This window comes from Balaenoptera ricei, chromosome 15 (genome assembly GCF_028023285.1).
Source record: "Balaenoptera ricei isolate mBalRic1 chromosome 15, mBalRic1.hap2, whole genome shotgun sequence".
NCBI classification, from domain to species: domain Eukaryota; kingdom Metazoa; phylum Chordata; class Mammalia; order Artiodactyla; family Balaenopteridae; genus Balaenoptera; species Balaenoptera ricei.
Window position 1 is genome coordinate 57859702 of NC_082653.1, and position 2505 is coordinate 57862206.

At 41.4% G+C, this 2505-nt stretch overlaps 1 protein-coding gene across 1 annotated transcript; it reads right to left on the reverse strand.

The window, feature by feature from the left end:
- Positions 1-1181: 1181 nt before the first annotated feature.
- Positions 1182-1488, reverse strand: LOC132349590 (NADH dehydrogenase [ubiquinone] 1 alpha subcomplex subunit 1-like). Its single transcript, XM_059898120.1, has one exon. The coding sequence runs from the start codon at positions 1486-1488 to the stop codon at positions 1276-1278; it is 213 nt and encodes a 70-aa protein (XP_059754103.1). The 3' UTR covers positions 1182-1275.
- Positions 1489-2505: the final 1017 nt, after the last annotated feature.

A 2505-nucleotide genomic window follows, 5' to 3' on the forward strand; every position in this document is an offset into this window, starting at 1 on the left:
TTAAGCAGTCACTCCCCATTTTTCCCTCTCCCCAGCCCCTGGCAACCACTAGTCTGCTTATCATGTCTATGGATTTGCCTTTTCTGGATGTTTCATTATACGTGGAATCATGCAGTACGTGTGTGGTCTTTTGTGTCTGGCACATTTCACTGAGCCTCATATTTTCAATGTCCATCCACGCTGTAACATGTATCAATACTCCTTCCATTTTAAGGCTGGCTAATTTCCCCTGTATGGATAGACCACATTTTATTTATCCATTTTTCAGTTGATGGACATTAGGTTGTTTCTTTTTGCTACTATGAATAGTGATTTATGAACATTCGTGTACAAGCACTGTCCTGAATGTTTGTGTCACCCCAAGAGGGCCTTCACCACAACCTGACCACGCTGGTACCCTGAACGCAGACTTCCAGCCTCCAGAACTGTGAGCATTTCTGTTGTTTATAAACCACCTACTCTATGGTATGCTGTATAGCAGTTTCAATGGACTAAGACACATTTGTTTTGAGTACCTGTTTACATAGATTGCTTTTATTCAATGTGTCATGTTTGATTCTTGCCAATAAATATTCATTTAAAGGCTCATATTGTCCCACATTTGACCAGTGTAAGCCCCTGTGCACTTTCATTTTTAAATAAATTTCTAACCATAGAAGTGATATATGTTGCAGCCCTTTAAAAATTAAAACAAAGTCCTCTCAAACCTATCTTCATCCCAGCCCCTATCCTGAGAAGGCATCTTTCCAGATTTTTTCTGTGTATTTACATAATGTGCACATATCCTGAGAAAACATATAATTTTTTGTGTTTTCTGTTACTTAACTAATATTATACAGTATGTATGGCATCGTAACTGGCTTTTTAAATTTTTTTATTTTAATTTTACTGGAGTAGAGTTGATTTACAATGTTGTGTTCGTTTCAGGTGTACAGCCAAGTGATTCAGTTATACATATACATATATTCATTCTTTTTTAGATTCTTTTCTCATATAGGTTATCACAGAATATTGAGTAGAGTTCCCTGTGCTATACAGTAGGTCCTTGTTGGTTATCTGTCTTACATATAGTTGTGTGTGTGTGTTCATCCCAAGCTCCAGATTTATGTAACTGGCTTTTTAAATTATTTATTTATTTATTTATTTTACTTTTTTGTTTTATTTTTATTACACAGTACAAAATACACTGCATGCTACACAATACACTGCATAACCTTCTAGCAGCGGTAGATGAGCATAACTGAGTTATTTTTCATCAATCAGGAAAATGCTTCCTTAGTCAATGTTCTCCAAACCCTTTGGCACATAGTAACGATCAGCTCCAGAGATGCGCCTATCTCTTTCCACCAAGTTCCACTGATATGAATAATGGGCAACCCTTTTTTCCTTGCCCCCATTAGTGAACCTGTGGATGCGTGCAGTGGCCATTCCCAGGATGAACAAGCATGCGGCCATGACAGCAACCCCGGGGAGAATCTCGAACCACATCGTGACACCATCACAAAGGCCAAACACTTCCTTCCAGGCCCCTTGAAGGTGACCTGGCTTAACTGGCTTTTTTAAAATCTAACAATATGACTTGGTAAAATTAGTGAAATTGGTGCGTTCTTTAAAATGCAAGAGATATGCTCAGATCAGTTCAAGAAGTGCAGGAAAGTCGTGCCTGGAACTTTCCACATTCTATTTCACTCATTCTCACAACAACGCTTCAAGGTAGGTATTATTATCAGTACTCGAGAAATTAGAAAATTAAGTTTCAAAAAGGTAAAGTAACTTGCCCAAGTACCTAGCATGTGAAAAGCTCTCCATAATCACGCATCAAATGAGTGATTATGATTACTGAGTGGCCGAGCTGGGATTTGAACCCACATCCATTGCACGCGAGGGTCAGCTTGGTTTCTCTCTATGCAGTACCAGGAACCAGAAAGGCAATCACTGTGCATTTGTAGCAGCTGCTGTTAGAGGCTGGTGAGATGCGGGGGTGGGGGAGGTGTAGAATTATAATCACCTGCTCTCAGCAGATCCCGGGGAAGAGCTTTCTCTCCAGGAGAACAAAATCTTCCAGGGCCGATTGGGAAAACGCATCAAGCATTTAGTAAATGCATGACCTTTGGAAACGGGTCTGCTCTGAATACCCGGGCTAATAATGATCACCTGATAGCAATTTCCTGCAAGCTGGTTTCTTATCACACATCTGGCAGGCCATCCGCTTTCCTCTGTTGCATACATGATTTGTCATTAGCCCAGGCAGTGGGGGTGATGTACACTCCAGCATATGGGACTTAGCGCAGTAACCCTTGCATCGCCAAGCCTGGGGGGAGACTCTCAAAAGAAAAGACGTGCCTGGGATGCTAGAAACGGCTTTTCACTCTAAGGCCCCATTCAACGCTGGGACATTTCAGAGACCTGAGTCTGCATCCCAGCTCTACCACTCAGCAGCTGGCATTTTGAGCAAAGCACCTCACCTGTCTGAGCCTCAGGGGTGGTTGTGTATGTAACTGAGAC

Bases quoted from the DNA above. Each gene is read 5' to 3' on its own strand.
- LOC132349590 (XM_059898120.1), bottom strand. From the start codon at position 1,488: ATGTGGTTCGAGATTCTCCCCGGGGTTGCTGTCATGGCCGCATGCTTG.